Below are 18,059 nucleotides of genomic sequence, written 5' to 3' on the forward strand. Positions count from 1 at the left end.
ACCATAAAAAGAGAGACAACAAGTTGTAGGAATCTTTTGATTTTTGAGACAACTATATAGTTCAGTTGGGTGTGCTATTCCAACGTATATACTGAGTAACTCATAAGATGGCCAGTTTTAACAGGCCCAAAGCAAGAAAAGATTCTGCAGAAGGTCCAGGTTGCAGTGAAAACTGCTTTGCTACACAGATCTTATGACATAGTAACTCCAAAGATGTTAGAGGTCTGTGGTAAATAGGGGATGCTGTATGGAGCCTCTGGCAAGTCCAAATAGGGGAATGATAACCCAAATTTGGGAGAAAATCCATGACCTCTTGTATTAGTCAGGGTTCTCCAGAGAAACAGAACCAATAGGATGCACATACATATAAAAAGAGATTAATTATAAGGAATTGGCTCACGTGATTATGGAGAAAAAAAGTCCCAAGATCTGCTGGTTGGCAAGCTAGGGACCCAGGAGAGCTGACGGTGTAGTTCCAGTTAGAAGGCTGGCAAGCTCAAGACCCAGGACAAGTCAATGTTTCAGTTCTGAGTCCAAAGGCAGGAAAAAAAAAATGTCCCAGCTCAATGCAGTCAGGCAGGAGGAAATTTCCTCTTATTCAAGAGAGGGTCAGCCTTTTGTTCTATTCCGGCCTTCGATTAATTGGATGAGGACCACCCGCATTAACAAGCGCTCTTTGCTTTACTCAGTCTATTGATTTAAACATTAAACTTACCCAAATCACTCTCACAGAAACACCCGGAATAATGTTTGACCAAATTACTAGGCACATTGTAGACCAGTCAAGTTGTCACATAAAATTAATCATCATACCTCCCCCGCAGATAGCTATTCTCCTTTTGAAAGAAAGCTTTTGGAATGCTACCAGGCTCTCTTAGAGCTTGATACTGACCACGGGACACCAAGTGGCCACGACTCAGTTGCCTGTCATGGGTGTTACTAGTGCATCAAATGGGACATGTGGGCATGTGCAGCAGCACTCCATCATCAAGAGGAAGTGTGACAAACAAGACTGGACTGAACAGGTCCTGAACCCACAAATAAGTTCATGAGCAGGTGGCACAGTTCCCACAGCACCTATTCCTCGTACACTGCTGCTTTTCCTCAACTCGCACATATGCCCCCATGGTGAGTTCGCTACAACTAGCTGACCGAGGAAGAAAAAGTTAAGGCCTGATTTAGAGATGGTTCTGCACGATATGCTGGCACCAGCTGGAACTGGATGGCTGGAACATCACAGTTCCAATCAGGAGTGTTTCTGGAAGACACTGGGAAGGGAAATCTCCCCACTGGGTATCTGGTTGTCTGCTTTGCATAGAGATAGACACAGGTGTAGATTTTACTCTGATTCAAGGACAATGGCTAACAAGTTGGCCAAATGGTCAAAGATTCAGAAAGAACCAGATAGAAAGATTGGTAGCCAAAAGGCATATGGGGAAGAGGCAGGTGGATATTCCTCTTAGAATGGGAACAGGGTACAAGGTTTTAGTGTCCCATGTGAATACTTAATAAAGGGTACCTAAAGCAGAGGGGGTTCTGAGAAATCAGTTGGACAAGATGACCTGTTCTGTGGATGTCAGCTGACTCTTTCCCTAGCCACCACGAAGCTTGCCATGTACTCCATCACCCAGAAGCAACTTGCCTGTTAAAATGGTAGAATAACCAATTGAATATTCCATCATGGCCCCATCTGAGAGATAAGACCTTGAGAGATTGGGGTGCTGTCCAAATGGATATGGTATGTGCTTTTAACCACTGACCAATATATGACGCTATTTTTCCCCATAGATAGAATACCCACTTCTAGAAATCAAGGGATGAAGGTGGCAGTGCTTCCTTGCACTTTTACCTCTAATAACCCACTCACAGAATTTTTGTTTTCTGTCCCTGCAGAGGTCTTAGCTCCCAAGATAGGAATGCTTGCACCAGGAAAACATTGCATGGTTCCATTAAATTGGATTGTGACTGACCTAAAAGAAGAATTAACAGCACCCATTTTGGTGAGAGGGGAGGATGCCCTTGGTTGTATGAAGGATAGTTGCATTTTGTAAGGTAGACTCACAAACTTGTTGTTTAGAATTTTAAATATGGGAAGAGCGGTGTGTGTAGATGCCAAGTAGCCAAAAGGGTGGACTATGCTGGTCATTTACCTATTGTCTCTCAGCTCAACACCCGCCACACTCTAGTCTACCCTCTACTGATGGAATCATAACGCAAATGATATTTCCCAGGCTTCCTTCCTTGCAGCTGGCTTCCTATTAGATTTTATCAATAGAAGGCACTAAGTGGAGATTAGAAAAAGGAAAAGAAGTTTCCTGCTTTGGGCAATGGAAATGCCACAGTTGCTGGTGGCTGCTGGCTGTTGGTGTAGTGGCAGCAGGAGTGGGGTGATCTGGGCTCCAATAGCCTTTCCATCCTTTGGGCTTTCTATCACCGATAGAAGTGGTACTTCTTTGGCAGATCCATAACTGAAATTCCAACTGCAGAGCAGCTGGCACAGACTTGTGGCTCCAGCTCAGGGTTACAGAAGCTTCTATCTATGATTAGAATGCTTCTAGCTCCCACTGGCCCCTCTTTTCCCTTTTGCTGTTCCAGCCCTTCTTAAACTTTTGGAACCAATTTCATATTCTAAATTCCCTCTCTTTGAAATACTCAGAGTGCTCTCTTTTCCTGAGTAGACACTGACTGATAATGTTTCCAGCACCACAAATAGATAAATTAGCTTTCTATGAAAAGGATCTATCCTGAGACTTGCCCTTCTGGACAAATGACATATAATCTTCCCTCTCAGCTTCTCGCTTACCTCTTACTTCCTGTAAACAATCGTAGACAATTATAAACTGAATTAATTTTGTTTCTGCTATTGTTGGTGTTCTGTTTTTGTCATTAACTTTTTAAGCAAAGTTTTAAACACTCACCAAAGCAGAAGAGATAATATAAGAAATGCTCATGTACTTGTGACTCAGCTTTAACACTGATCACTTTTGTCAATTTTGTGTCTTCCATCTGCCTCCACTTTTCCCCCCAAGAATATTTAAAAATTGAATCCCAGGCACCAGGTTATTTCACCCACAATCTTTCAGGTGTGCTTCTTACATGAGCCTCCTTGCACTTCTGTCACACAGCTGGACCTCTGTTGTCTTTTGCCTGCACGGCATCCCTTCCGCCTCCTCAGCATGGGATTCCTCTTTCTCTTTGGGAACTGCCTTCTAGAATTTGGAGGTGCTCTTCATCCCTTGGCCTCCATGACCCCATGGGCACATGACCTACACTGGCAGTCTGAGTCCTTCTTTGGGGTGTGTCATGGACGCTAGAGATGAAGGTCTCGCTCCATGAGAACATGGGCCTTAAGAGTCATATAAGCCCAGAACTGCAAAATGTTACCTTCAACAAGTGAGAAAGCCCACCTAGAAATGACGCGAACACAGAAGAAAGCCAGACAAAACTGTTTTAGAGAGAGTCCTGATGACATTATTTTAACTCCTGGCTCCAGCTGTGCCTACAGCCAATGCTCGCTCTGGATTTTTAGTTATGTGAAAAAATAAATTTCCTTTTCTGCTTAAATTTAAGTTGGATTTCTATTATGTGTGACCGAGAGTCATTTATTCCTGATTTGTGACACTCTCACAGCTCCAACTATCGTCCATTCCAGAATACTCTATTTAGCAGGGAGAACACATTTTTATAAAGGGGAACTTCAGCGGAGTGCCATTAAGGTCATCCTATCACTAAAGCAGAGTTTCTCTGTTGTTATACTGCAGGTGTTTCTTCCTTCATACCCTCAAGTCCTGGCATGCCTCCAGGCAAAAGTTTCTTTCAACTTTGCCCATTCAGATAGCTGTGAGTCATTTCTTCTCAGGCTAAATAACTTTTATGATACCTTTCATGAAGTCAGAAGTCTTCCGCTAAACTCTAATTAACAGCCCATCAGTTTTTTGAAGGTGTTTTCCTAGTTCAAGCCGCCGTAAAATATCGATTTTAACCTCCAAAGTAATAATTTCGTTTAGTAACTTCCGCCTGAACACTTGCACACTTGGGATAAGTCATTATGGATGAACATTATTCAGTAGAAAATAAATAATAACAGAAAGTGAGATCCTGGCCTAGAAACACAAACAGATTAGCGAGGCCCCTCAGATTCAGGAACATACAACTTGCTAAGTCAGCTCTCATTAGTGCTAATTGGATTGAACTGGCTGAGCAGTTATTTTTAAAATGCATTAACTACAATTCAGTACTGTATCAAATTTATAAATATGAACATATAGAGAGATGAAGAGCACTATAATAAATTAGTGTTCAAGGAGTTATGTTTATAATGAAGTTTCTTCCATGTTTAATGTAATCCAGGTTCTAGCTAATAGTAGGCTTCAAAATCCCGAACCTCCAAGAAATTATTATATAAAAAAGATGGAATCACTTGGCTAGAGACTGGGGACTGCAGAGTCTCATTATGTGCCCAAAGACCTAGATTTTGCTGAGTCCTTATATGACCATGTCTCCTGAGTACAGACAAACCAGAGATACTATGCTAACAGGGGTAAAATACATTCAGGGTTATGTCAGACAACTTCTGTAGCAAGACATCTGGGAATATTGCTAGAGAATAATCAAATCAATACGCAATCTTTTATTATCATATCCTGTCAGTTAAAATTTAATAATTCCTCTGTTCTCATTTGAAACCTGGTAGTGGGTGATGACTTTACAATTTTTTGCTATTATAAATAATGCTGCAACAAATAACTTTGCACATAGATTACTGAGCATTTGTGAAATAATTTGATTTAGAAATAGACTCGCTAAGTGGGTACTGACAGATTACCTTCCCAAATTGTTATATCAATTTATATCTTCACCAACCGCATACGATAGTGCCCTTTTCCTCCAACACTTTCATTAACTCTGATAATTACCTCTTTAAAATGTTTTCCCATCTACACTTAGGGAAAAATATCAGGAAAATATCAATACTATTATTTAACATTGTCCTGGAAGTACTAGCCAATGAATTAGGCAAGATAATTAAATATGAAGTATGAATATTGGAAAGAATGAAACAGTTACTGCTATTGCAAATATTATATATCTTTAAAATGCAAAAGTAAAATTAGATAACTAAAGTAAAATCTTAGGCTTTTGCCATGTTGGAATAACTAGTACTAGACCTGGCCTTCTGCTATAAACAATTAGAAAACTGGAAAAAACCGTGAAAAAATTGTTTTCAGACAATGAAAACATGCAAAGCGGGACTGTGATCTTTGAGGGAGGGGAACCAAATGAGGTAAGCCTATTATCACTTTGGCTTTCTGGATTGTGACACACGGAGGGGAAATCAAACTGGATTGAGCAGAGTTGGTGTTTAGGAAGGCTGAGGTGTCTGGAAGTTGTGGAGCAAAGCACCAGAGGAGGCAACTAGATAGGCAAAGAGATCAATATATCTGCATAGAGTATTCCAGAGTCTGTGCTGAACACTAATTTGTGCATGGGTAGAGGGAAACTTCAGGAGTCTGGGTAAAGAACTATTGGGGAAAATTCCCAGAGAACACGCAGGGTTGGGAGACAGTTAAGTTTTGAATAGCCAGAATAAAGATTCTTCACTGAACACCCAGGGCATTTAGCAGAGACCCCAGAAGAGTAACACCTTAGTAGTAGGACTAACCTAATTCAACAGTGAAGATCACTCTAGAACTGCCTCAAAGCTCAAAAACAAGCCTCAAATTCATCAAGCTGATCCACTAGCAACTTAACTAACAAGTAAACCAAAATTCAAAAAAGAAAGATAATAAAATTCAGACACACAAAAACACATATTTACAATGTCCATCATTCTACCAAAAATTACTCGACATGTGAAAAAAAAAAGTCACCCTAAAATCAAAAGAAAATTCAGTCAATAGAAATAGACCCAGAAATGAAAGAGCTGCTAGACTTAGCAAAATAGCTGTAGAAACAGTTATTATACATATATTCAAAGATTTAAAGAAAAATACGAACATACTGAGAGAAATAGAAGATATAAAAAATAATCAAACAAAATTTCTAGATCCAAAAAATACAATATGTGAAATTAAAAATTCATTAGATGGGCTTAATAGCAGATTATAGACTGCAGAAAAATAATCCATGAATGTGAAGATATAGCAATGGAAATTTCTAAACTGAAGTTAAAAAAAAAAAGACTGACAAAAAATTAACAGAGACAATGGCATACAGGACAATATCAAGTGGTCTAATATGTTTGTAAGTGAAGTTCCAGAAAAGGAGGGGAGGGCAGAAAAAATATTTGAAGAAAAGAGGAGAAACAGAAATATACGTTTTAAGGTACTTGCACTATATATCAGAGGTTGGCAAACTCTTTTTGTAAAAGGCCAGATAGTAAATATTTTAGGTTTTGCAGGCTAGTGGTCTATGTTGCAACTACTCAACTCTGCCACTGTAGCACAAAATATGCCATAAACAATATGTAAATGAATGGCCATGGTTGTGTTCCAATAAAACTTTATTTGTAGGGGGGCCAGCCCAGTGGCACAGTGGTTAAGCGTGCACATTCCACTTCTCAGTGCCCCGGGTTCGCCGGTTCGGATCCCAGGTGCGGACATGGCACCTCTTGGCACACCATGCTGTGGTAGGCGTCCTACATAAAAAGTAGAGGAAGATGGGCACAGATGTTAGCTCAGGGCCAATCTTCCTCAGCAAAAAGAGGAGGATTTGGCAGTAGTTAGCTCAGGGTTAATCTTCCTTAAAAAAAAAAAAAACATTTATAAAAGCAGGTTGTGATCCACATTTGGCCTGAAGGCAATAGTTTGCCAACCCCTGCTATATCTGAGTGCTATAATATGTGATGAGTTACAAGTGAAATGCATATTGTGATGAAGGAAAATCCATATTGTAACCCTTAGAGCAACCAATAAATATAAAACAAAGAGATTAATAGCCAATAGTGGCAGGGGCTGGCCCCATAGCCGAGTGGTTAGGTTTGCGTGCTCCGCTTTGGCAGCCCAGGGTTTCACCGGTTCAGGTCACAGGTGCGGACATGGCACCACTCATCAGGCCATGCTGAGGTGGCATCCCCCATAGCACAACCAGAGGCACTCACAATTAGAATATACAACTACATACTGGGGGCTTTGGGGAGAAGAAGGAAAAAAAAAAGAAGAAGATTGGCAGCAGTTGTTAGCTTAGGTGCCAATCTTTAAAAAAAAAAAAGCCAATAGTGAAGACAAAATAGAATACTAAAAATTACTCAATATTCTTTTATTAAAGCAGGATAAGGAAAAGGTGGGAAAAGGACAAAAAACAGATGGCATAAATAGAAAACGAACAGCAAGATAGTACACTTAAATCCAACTCTATTGATAATCATATTAAATGCAAACACTCTGAACACCATTTAAAAAGGAAATTATCAGACTGGATGAAAAGGAAGACTAAAATACACGCTGTCCTAAAGAAATGCACTTTAAATATAAAGATACAAATATGTTAAAAGTAAACAGATGTAAAAAAGTATACCATGAAAACACTAATTGTAAGAGAGATGGAATGGTTATATTAATATTTGATGAAGTAGGCTCAAGACAATATCAGAGCTAAAAAGATATTTTATAATGATAAAAGGATTAATTCATCAAGAAAATATAACGACCATAAGTATGTAGGCACCTAATTACGGAGCTTCAAAATACATAAGCAAAAACTGGCAGAAAAGAAAAGAGAAATACTAAAATTCATAATTATTATTGTATATTTCAACACTCCTCTCTCAGTAATTGTTAGAAGGAATAAATGGAAAAATCAATAAGGATATAAAACACTTGACCAATACTATCAACCCACTGGACCAAACTGACATTTATAGAACACTCTAAACAACAACAAAAAAATACACATTATTTTTAGGTGCATTTCAAATATTCGCCAAGCTAGATCAGAGGCTGGGCCATAAAACAAGTTTTTAATATATTTAAAGGGTTGAAATCACACAGAGCATGTTCTCTGATGGTGTGAAATTAAATTAGAAGTCAAAAGCAAATGAAAATCCCCAAATATTTGGAAATAAAAGATTAAACTTCTAAATAACCTATGTGTAAAAGAAATCACAAGAGATATTAGAAAATGTTTTGAATTGCATGAAAACACAACATATCAAAATTTGTTGTTTGCAGCTAAAGCAACGTTTAGAGGGAAATGTATAGCTTTAAATGCTTATATTAGAAAATGAAAAAGTTCTAAAATCAATGAGTTAAGTTTCTAGCTAAGAAGCTAGAAAAAGGAGATCAAATTAAACCCAACATAAGTAAAAGGAATTAAGTAATAAAGACAAGATCAGAAATGAACGAAATAGAAACCGAGCAAATGACAGAGAAAAATGGATGAAACCAAAAGCTGGTTCTCCACATCAATATCAATAAATTGATCAATAGCAATAAAAGTCATATCAGTATCAATAAAACTGATCAATCTTTAGCTAGATCAATCACAAAAAAAAGAATAAAGACAGAAATTCCCAGTATCAGGAATGAAAGAGGTAACTATCACCATAGATCTTAGAGACACTGAAAAAACATATACAATGTTACCTCAATTAAAAAACCCAGACTATTAGGAACAATTCTATGTCAATAAACTCAACAACTCAGATGAAATGGAAAAATTCCTTAAGAGATATAAATGATCAAAATTGATATAAGTAAAAATAGAAAATCTGAATAGATACGTATCCATTAAAGAAATTGAAAATGTAATTTAAAATCCTGCCCATAAAGAAAACTTCAGGGCCAAATGGCTTCAGCATTAAACTCTATCAGACATTTATTTAAGGAAGACATTATAATATCCGTCCCATACAAACACGCAGAAAACAGAGAAGGAGGAAAACTTCCCAACTCATTTTATGAGGCCAGTATTACTCTGGTACATAAACAAAAGACATTATAAGAAAAGAAAACTACAGGGTAATAGCCCTTGTAAACACAGACACAAAAATCCTTAACATTATATTAGCAAATCAAATATATAAAAGGATAATAACAAGTAAGGTTTATCCCAGGAATGCAAGATAGTTTAACAGTTGAAAATCAATCAGTACAATTCACCGTACTAACAGAACGAATAAGAAAAAAAATATGGTTATCTCAACAGATGCAGAAAAAGCATTTGAAAAATTCAACACCCAGGCACGATAAAAACTCTAGCAAAACAGGAATAGAAGGGAACTCTGTCAGCCTGGTAAAGGGCATCTCTAGAAAGCCTACAGCTAACGTCATACTTAGTAGTGAAAGACAGAACGCTTTCCCCCCTAAGATAGAGAACAGGGCAAAGATTTATGCTCTCACCACTTCTATTCAACATGGTCCTGGAGGTCTTGGTGAGGGCAATAAGAAACGAAAAAGAAGGGGCTGGCCCCGTGGCCGAGTGGTTAAGTTCGTGCGCTCCGCTGCAGGCGGCCCAGTGTTTCGTTGGTTCGAATCCTGGGCACGGACATGGCACTGCTCATCAAACCACGCTGAGGCAGCGTCCCACATGCCACAACTAGAAGGACCCACAACAAAGAATATACAACTATGTACCAGGGGGCTTTGGGGAGAAAAAGGAAAAAAATAAAATCTTTAAAAAAAAAAAAAAAAGAAACGAAAAAGAAAGAAAAGGCAAAGAGGGTGAAAAGGAAGAAGAAAAACTGTCACTGTTTATAGATGACATGATCGTGCACATAGAAAATCCCAAGAGATCTACAAAGACTCTTCTAGAACTAAAAACTGAATTTAAGAAGGTCATGGGATACAGGGTCAACATATGAAAATCAATTCTATTTCTCTAAGTTAGTAAGGAACAATTGGAAGACGAAATTTAAAAAACAATGCATTCATAAGGATCAAAAACATGAAATACCTGGGGACCGATTTAACAAAATATGTGTAAACTCTGTATACTGAAAACTCCCAAATGGGCTGAGAGAAATACAGAAGACCTAACTAAATGGAGAGACAGGCCGTGTATGTGAATTAGATATGTCACTTCTATCCAAATTGACCTATAAAATCAATGTAATTCCAATCAAAATCCAAACAAGTTTCTTTTTCTAGAAAATACCAGGCTGGGGGCTGGCCCCGTAGCCGAGTGGTTAAGTTCGCGCGCTCCGCTGCAGGCGGCCCAGTGTTTCGTTGGTTCAAATCCTGGACGCGGACATGGTACTGCTCATCAAACCACGCTGAGGCAGCGTCCCACATGCCACAACTAGAAGGACCCAGCACGAAGAATATACAACTATGTACCAGGGGGCTTTGGGGAGAAAAAGGAAAAAAATAAAATCTTTAAAAAAAAAAAGAAATTACCAGGCTGATTCTAAAATTTATAGGACACGCAATGGAACTAGAATAGCCAAAACAATTTTGAAAAAGAAGAATAAAGGGAACTTACCACACCTGAGTTTAAGACTTACTGTAACTACAGTAACCAAGACAGTGTTATATCAATGGAATAGAATAGAGTGTAGTAATAGACACACAAATATATTATCAATCAATTTTTCTAGTCAGGTTCATTTTATCAGGCTTTTGGGTTTGTTTTTTGTGGGATTTTTTTGGTGAGGAAGATTAACCCTGAACTAACATCTGTGCCAATCTTCCTCTATTTTGTATGTTGGGTGCCAGCACAGCATGGCTTGGTGAGCAGTGTGTAGGTCTGCACCCAGGATCTGAACCCACAAACCCCCGGCCACCACAGTGGGGCATGAGAACTTAACCACTACACCAGCGGGCTGGCCCCTTATCAGGTTTGTCTGGACAAAGGTATCACAGTAATTCAATGCAGGAAATAATATTTTCAAACAAATGGTGCCAGAACAACTGAATATCCATTATAGAAAAAAAAAAAAAAGAACCCTGACACATACTAATTTTAACTCAAAATAGATCATAGAATTAAATGTAAAAGTTAAATTTCTAGAAGAAAACACAGAAGAAAATCTTCAGGACCTGAGAGTAGGGAAAGACTTCTTAGGACACAAAAAGCATCAACCGTAAAGAAAAATTTGACAAATTCTGCTCTTTGAAAGATACTATTAAGGAAATGAAAAGCCAAGCCATGAACTAGGGTAAAATATTTGCTATATATATCTACAAAAGACTTGTATCCAGAATATATAAAGAACTCAAAACAACCCAATAATAGGACAAACAAACCACTGGCAAACAATTTGAACAGATATTTCACAACAGAAGATATACAAATTAGCACATGAAAAGATGTTCAACATTATTAGTCATCCAGGAAATGCAAATTAAAACCACAATGAAATGTTATTACATATCCACTATAATGGCTAAAACTAAAAAGACTGACAGTACCAAGTGTTGACAAGGATGTGTAGAAACTGGATCTCGGGGCTGGTCCCGTGGCCAAGTGGTTAAGTTCGCATGCTCCACTGCAGGTGGCCCAGTGTTTCGTTGGTTCGAATCCTGGGCGTGGACATGGCACTGCTCATCAAACTACACTGAGGCAGCGTCCCACATGCCACAACTAGAAGGACCCACAACGAAGAATATACAACTATGTACCAGGGGGCTTTGGGGAGAAAAAGGAAAAAAATAAAATCTTTAAAAAAAAAAAAAAAAACAGAAACTGGATCTCATCCATTGCTGGTGGGAATGTAAAATGGTACAATCCATAGCTTTGGAAAATTGTTTAGTAGTTCCAATAAAGTTAAATCTACCCTATCACCCAGTACAAGTCTTTTTGTACAAGAATTTTCATAGCAGCTTCTTTCATACCAGCTCCAAACTGGAAAGAAAATGTCCATCAACTGGTGAATAAATTGTGGGGCATCCATAACATGGAGCAGTACTGAGCAATAGAAAGGAACAAACCTCTGACACACGCAATGACATGAATGAATCTCAAAAGCTTTAGCCCCAAAAAAAGAAGCCAGACACAAAAGAATACATATTGTGTGATTCCAGTTATATGAAATTCTAGAACAGGCAAAACTAATCTACAGTGACAGAAAGGAGATTAGTAATTGCCCGAGGCTGGGAATAGGGATGGGGGTTACTACAAAAAGGCATAAGAAAAAAAAAAAAAGGAAATTTGGGTGATAGAAGTGTTCTATCTTATTTATGGTGATACACATGAAGACATATCAAAGTGCACTGAACTGTACACTTAAAATGGGTGCATTTTATTGTATGTAAATTATACCTTAATAAAGTCAATTAAATAAAACACCTAGAAACAACAGAATTTGGTATTATAGCCAGTTCTAAAATTAATACACAAAAATGAATAGCTAGTCAGCAGATACAGTCAAAGATCCCTTTTACAAAAAATAGTTGAAATTAAATATTTTAATACGAAATATGCAGGAACTTTATAAAGAAAATGATAAAAATCTACTGGGAATCATAAAAGAACACTTGAGTAAACAGACTACTGTATGAGCTTCCTCACTGGTCTCTGCTTTCACAGAGGGATCTATTCAAATGTAAGTCAGACCACATGATTCCTCTACACAAAACCTCCAATGGCTTCCACCTCACTTGGAAAGAAATCCAAAATCTTTACCCTGGTCTAAAAGGGTTGCAAGATCTCCTTTCCTCCCCTCTCCCTGACCCCAGCTCTAACCTCACTAGTTTTGTTTTGTTTTTGTTTTTGTTTAGGAAGATTAGCCCTGAGCTAACATCTACAACCAATCCTCCTCTTTTTGCTGAGGAAGACTGGCCCTGAGCTAACATCAGTGCCCATCTTCCTCTACTTTATATGTGGGATGCCTGCCACAGCATGGCTTGCCAAGCGGTGCCATGTCCGCACTGGGATCCGAACCAGTGAACCCCAGGTAGCCGAAGTGGAACGTGAGAACTTAACCGCTGTACCACCGGGCCAGCCCCTAACCTCACTAGTTTTGAAGTTTCCCACAGCACCAAACTAACCCCTGATGGCCCCTGCGTCAGGAACACTTCTCACCCAGGTCTTCACATAACTTATTCCCCAACTTTATACAAGTCTTTGCTTCCATGTCACTTCATCAGAGGTTATCTTGACAACCTCATGGTTAACATGGGAAGTTTTAGTTGATCCCCATAACTCAATAGCTATTGTCATAGAAACTATGTCATATGAGGCATCATTTAGAAATCGAGGAAAAGGATTAAAAGGAAACATGATAGTTCTCTTCCATACTGCAGGGCAGTTTTGTGGAAGAGGAAGCAGAATTACTCTTTTAGTAGCTTCAGTAGACTAGTCCTCTGGCCTGAGCATTAGCATGTAAGCTCCACAAAGGCCGTGACTCTGTTTTGCTCACCTCAGCATTCCTAGTACAGAGCATAATGTCTGGCACATGTGCTCAATCACTATTTGTTGAATGAATGTTCAGCGTGATTCTGAAAAGCAAAATGGACCAACGGACTGGACTAAAGGGAGACAGATGTTAGCTCAAAATAAAGAACAGCTTTTTATTTTATTTATTTCATTTTATTGTTATTATTATTATTATTTTAAAGATTTTATTTTTTCCTTTTTCTCCCCAAAGCCCCCCAGTACATAGTTGTATATTCTTCGTTGTGGGTCCTTCTAGTTGTGGCATGTGGGACGCTGCCTCAGTGTGGTTTGATGAGCAGTGCCATGTCCGCACCCAGGATTCGAACCAACGAAACACTGGGCCGCCTGCAGCGGAGCGCGCAAACTTAACCACTCGGCCACGGGGCCAGCCCCTATTGTTATTATTTTTAAAGATTTTATTTTTTCCTTTTTCTTCCCAAAGTCCTCCAGTACATAGTTGCATATTTTTAGTTGTGGGTCCCTCTAGTTGTGGCATGTGGAATGCGGCCTCAGCATGACTTGATGAGCGGTGCCATGTCCGCACCCAGGATCCAAACCATTGAAATCCTGGGCCGCCAAAGCGGAGGGCATGAACTTAACCACTCAGCCATGGGGATGGCCCCAAGGACAGCTTTTTAAAAATGAGAACCTAATGGGATTTTTTGAGTTCAGCCGCCCTTCACATGTATACGCAAGCAAACTAAGGTTTGGTAAGTTGTAAGTCAACAGTTATCACAGTGCTGCCTCAATTCATTAGTGGGTTCTGAAATCAGGTTAGTGGGCCACAACTAGGATTTTAAAGAACACAAAATAAAATTTAAAATTTGAAATATTAGAGCTTATATTGCAAGTATAAGAATTTTTGCATGATTTTTTGTTTCAGATAAAGAGAGAGATTAACATGCAGAATCACAGGTATGTTTGTATTGGGTCATGAGGTAAAATGTATTTCTTACTGTGAGTTTTGGTAAAAAAAAAAAATTGGGAAATACTGAGTCAAGCTGGTCAACAGCAGAATAAGCCCCCTCGCAAAGTAACAAGTTCTATGTTGCTGTCGCAGCAGAGGCAGAATGTCACTGATTTAGGGTGACTGCACTCGGGGAGCGGTGGACTGGATCTCTGAGGACTGTTCCAACTTCTACACTTATAAACTATTTTGCTGTAATTAAATATTATACTATATATGTTCATGTTTCTTACAATAAGATCCTGAAATAAATCAAGTTATAAGATGTCAGTATAAGTTTTTTTTTCATTCTCAAAATGATAGAAACTATTGGTTTCACTGTACGTGTCAACTGTTTTAGGTATATTTTGCTGTTGAACATGCGTACTTATGATATATTTAGCCTTTTCTGGATGTGAAGAGATTATAGACAGAGGAATGCATCCTCTTTCCTAAAGAAGTATAGGCCAAAGGCCTGGGTGGGTTAGGGGATTTGTCAGATATATCTGGCAAACAGCAAATAAAGAAAGATTTTCATTTTGCTTCTGAATAATTCTGTTGAAAACAGGCACTTTGCCTCATTTACTTAGACATCTGTGTTGCATTTCCACTTAGCTAACAGAGCTCCAGCCTTAAAGGGGCCAAAGGGTATTATGGTTGCATCACAGTTTATAAAATAAAAATTCTAACATACCAATCATACTAAAAAAGCAGTAAAGATTCTGGCACTGTGATGGAGTAGGCATGGTAAAATCCCATTTGTCTAGAATTCTTAGGGATGAATCATTCTGGTAGCACCATTTTCTAGGGAGTGAAAACCTACTTAAAGCAAAAAAGTCCTTTGCAGCCCGAAGCTAAAGAAGTTACAGAGGAGGTCACCAAGACAGAAGAGGAAGCGCCTGACTTTCCGTCCTCCTACAGGTGCACAAAATAGACAGCTACATGTGGGTCAATTCCCCCAACAGAAATCCAGAAACGAGTTAGTGACTCCATATTGGACGACTCTCCCGGAGGAACAAAGGATTTGGACCACACATCTCGCACTCCAACTTTTAAGTCTGCCATCCAAGGATTGGGCCCCCCAAATCAGCCCCAAAGAGCTGGTGAACACTTCCCCCTCTGTCTCCCTCTAGCTCACTCCACTAATAAAACCAAGTTGCAAGTTTCCCCTGGAAGGAGCTTGTCCACACATCTAGCACCCCAACTTTTCTGGCTGCCACCTGAAGGAGGGGCCCCCAAATCTCCTAGCTCTGATGGTCAAAGGGGCTTGCATGCGTGAGTCCCACAGGATTCTACTAAACAAAGAAGCAGTTTTTAAACAGGCACTCAGCACTTCCCTTGCGTCCCTACTCCCCAGGCCCAGTGCAGAGGGAGCAGGAAAAACCCCCATCTCCCAGTTTCTCCCTGGAAGGGATTTGACTTCACACTTTCCCAGCTGCTGCCTGAGGGTCCAGCTTCTAATCAGCATGTGGGTGCTGCCTGGAATCCTCCCAGCAGCCTGAAAGAGCTGGTGGGCACAGCCCTCACCTTCTCCCCTGGCTTGCTACAATAGAAAAACCAAGTTTCCAGCTTCTCCCTAGAAGGAGCTTGTCCACATATCTAGCACTCCAACTTTCACGGCTGCCTGAAGGTCAGGCTTCCAATTAGTCCGCATGGGGAGCTGAAGGGGCAGGCAAATTAGTAGTCCTCTGGGAGCCCGAACAGGTGTGTGGGCATTCTCATGCCTTTGGGACATTGATGGGTCTTGGCACACCCTAATCTCCTGGGAGCCACTAAGAACAAAGGCGGCAGCATAGACAAACACAAAGGTTTGAGAAGCAGTCGGGAGCTTGGGCTCACCTCCCATTCTTAAACTATATGGCAGTTCCCAGGCATGCTATACTCTTCATGCTGCCAAGCTTTTATACACATTGTTCCATCCTTCTCGATCTGAGAAACCCTTAGTCCTCCTTTAGAGTCCACTCAAACAGGGCCTTCTTTGGGAAGCTTTCCTTGACTTCCCTGGGCTGACGTTAATTGCTATTTCCCCCACTGCACCTTCTATATGTACTTCATGGCAATCGCTGGATTGCATTTCATCTGCCTGTTTTAATGTATGTTCCCCTGCTACACTATAACATCCGTATGAGCAGAGACCATGTCTATGTGTACGCCCAGGCTTTGTTTAATGTTCGGTACGTCAGAGGCATTCAATAAATGTCTTCACCAGTGTCCTTACTGAACTAACAAAGGCTCTTTATATGACTTTCCCTGTATGTTGCTTCTAAAGTCAAGGTCATTCTGTAATTAATTCAATGAAAACATTTCAATGGCAAACTAAGTTAATATGCTTCGAGTACATCATTCTTTGGAATTTTATCTTGACATGAGGCTCAAGCTGCTTAGCTATCTTCCTTTTTGGTGTCTCCATTGTATCCTGTACATAATTTACTGTGACACCTGTAACACTAATGTTTGTGTCTGTCTTCTCCTGTAAGCTCTTTGAAGGCAGGAGGAGTCATACCCATTTTCTTTTCTTAGTATCTATTTTATGGCATAGAATCTCGTCTATAATCTGTTCTCAATAAAAGCTTGTTGGTGATAAAATATATCTATTTAAGTCCAAAATCTTCACAGAAGCATTCCAGTAAAGTTAGCAACAGAACAAAAATGCCCACTACTACCACCATTATTTAACACCATTTTGGAGGCATTGGCTAATGCGATTAGACTTAAGAAAGAAATCAGAGAAAGGACTACTGGAAAGTAGGAGGTAAAATTATCATTATTTGCAGATAATATGACTGTATACTTGGAAAATGCAAGAGAATCAACTGCAAAATCACCACAAACAAGAGCAGCATTCACAGGGGGAAGGAGCTCATAGAATATTAGACATCAATAACCTTCATATATACAAAATACCCCACACTAGGTAAGAGATATAATGGAATAAAAGACTCCTGTTTATAATAGCATAAAAAATATAAAATACCTAGGAATAAATTTAACAAGAAATGCACAAGAGTCACATGAAGAAAACAGACACAAAAGAAGACTATGGAAAGCCAAGCCCTTTGAAAAGGAAGATTCAACATATTAAGATGTCAGCTCTGGGGCTGGCCCCATGGCTGAGTGGTTAAGTTCGCACGCTCCACTGCAGGCGGCCCAGTGTTTCATTGGTCTCGAATCCTGGGCGTGGACATGGCACTGCTCATCAAACCCACATGCCACAACTAGAAGGACCCACAACGAAGAATATACAACTATGCACCGGGGGGCTTTGGGGAGAAAAAGGAAAAAAAAAATCTTTAAAAAAAAAAAAGATGTCAGCTCTTTCTAAGTTATTTTCTTTTCTTTCTTTTTTTAAAGATTGGCATCTGGGCTAACAATTGTTGCCAATCTTTTTTCTGCTTTATCTCCCCAAACCCGCCCTGTACACAGTTGTATATCTTAGTTGCAGGCCCTTCTAGCTGTGGGATGTGGGACGCCGCCTCAACGTGGCCTGACGAGCGGTGCCATGTCCGCACCCAGGATCCGAATCCTGGGCCGAGGCAGCGGAGCGCACAAACTTAACCACTCGGCCATGGAGCCGGCCCCTCTAAGTTATTTTCTAATACAACATGATCATAGTAAAAATACCACCAGGTTATTTTAAGATCAATAAAAGTTGATGCTAAGTTTTTATGGAAAAATAAATAAACAAGGACAACCAGTTAAATTCTGAAAAAGAAGAATAAAGAGAAGGAATTAGCACCAACAGATAAAAAATTATATTTCCTCAAAAATTAAAACTGTGATGCTGGTAACAAAGACCGAC

The 18,059-nt window shown here is 39.5% G+C and overlaps 2 protein-coding genes across 10 annotated transcripts in view; one reads left to right on the forward strand and one right to left on the reverse strand.

The window, feature by feature from the left end:
* The window catches only part of ZBTB8OS (zinc finger and BTB domain containing 8 opposite strand), a 77,822-nt gene that overhangs the window by 53,996 nt on the left and 5,767 nt on the right, over window positions 1–18,059 (forward strand). For all 4 annotated transcript variants that reach the window (XM_070610382.1, XM_070610385.1, XM_070610386.1 and 1 more), the window contains one exon: window positions 14,198–14,229. In XM_070610382.1, coding sequence (XP_070466483.1) covers window positions 14,198–14,229 — 32 coding nt within the window. The remainder of the gene's footprint in view (window positions 1–14,197; window positions 14,230–18,059) is intronic.
* Window positions 1–18,059, reverse strand: part of ZBTB8A (zinc finger and BTB domain containing 8A) — a 62,049-nt gene that overhangs the window by 29,184 nt on the left and 14,806 nt on the right. The gene's annotated exons all lie outside the window — the stretch shown is intronic.

Source organism: Equus przewalskii, chromosome 2 (assembly GCF_037783145.1).
Source record: "Equus przewalskii isolate Varuska chromosome 2, EquPr2, whole genome shotgun sequence".
NCBI lineage: Eukaryota > Metazoa > Chordata > Mammalia > Perissodactyla > Equidae > Equus > Equus przewalskii.